Source organism: Brassica oleracea, chromosome C4, assembly GCF_000695525.1.
Source record: "Brassica oleracea var. oleracea cultivar TO1000 chromosome C4, BOL, whole genome shotgun sequence".
Lineage (NCBI taxonomy): Eukaryota > Viridiplantae > Streptophyta > Magnoliopsida > Brassicales > Brassicaceae > Brassica > Brassica oleracea.
The window spans coordinates 20031531-20032269 of NC_027751.1; the positions used below are offsets into that span (position 1 = coordinate 20031531).

Sequence of the window (739 nt, forward strand, 5' to 3'; positions counted from 1 at the left end):
GGGTGATCGGTTTTAAATCGCGCTTCATTATCCCAAGTAACATGAATCCTGTTTTGTCTTCCCCTGAACACTTGTACTTGAGCAATCTCACGATTCTTCAGCTTCCGAATACGCCGTTCTCCCAATCTGATTGGTCCTTCCAGATACGTAAGGTTTGTCCTCAACTCCTCTAGTCTCTCGGGTTCAGCAATACTTGGATCCCGTATATGTTTTCGAAGCATGGAAACATGAAATACAGGATGTAGATGCATATCCGCTGGCAGATCCAAACGGTAAGCTACCTCACCAACTTTCCCGATGATCTTGTACGGATCAATGAACCTGACCGCAAGTTTCCCGACCTTGCCAAATCTGTCCTTCCCTTTCTGTGCAGTAACCTTCAAATAGACCCAATCTCCTATCTCGAAACTTACCTCTCTTCTTGACTGGTCTGCGTACTTATTCTGACGGTCCTGAGCCTTCTTCATGTTGGCCTGAATGGTCTCCAACTTAATCATGGTCTCCTGAACGATAGGTGACCCAAACATTCTCCTTTCGCCCACTTCCGTCCAACACATAGGTGTTTTGCATGGCCTTCAGTATAACGCTTCATAAGGTGACATCCATATGCTCGAATGATGACTGTTGTTATACGAGAACTCGACCAATGGTAAATGCTTCTCCCAAGTTCCTGCCCAATCGAGAATACACATCTGAAGCATGTCCTCGATGGTCCGAATGGTTCTCTCCGTTTGGCCAT

The 739-nt window shown here is 46.0% G+C and overlaps 1 protein-coding gene across 1 annotated transcript in view; it reads right to left on the bottom strand.

The window, feature by feature from the left end:
* The window catches only part of LOC106338338, a 7393-nt gene that overhangs the window by 4155 nt on the left and 2499 nt on the right, over positions 1-739 (bottom strand). Inside the window, exon 3 of the mRNA XM_013777342.1 lies at positions 70-573. Coding sequence (XP_013632796.1) covers positions 70-573 — 504 coding nt within the window. The remainder of the gene's footprint in view (positions 1-69; positions 574-739) is intronic.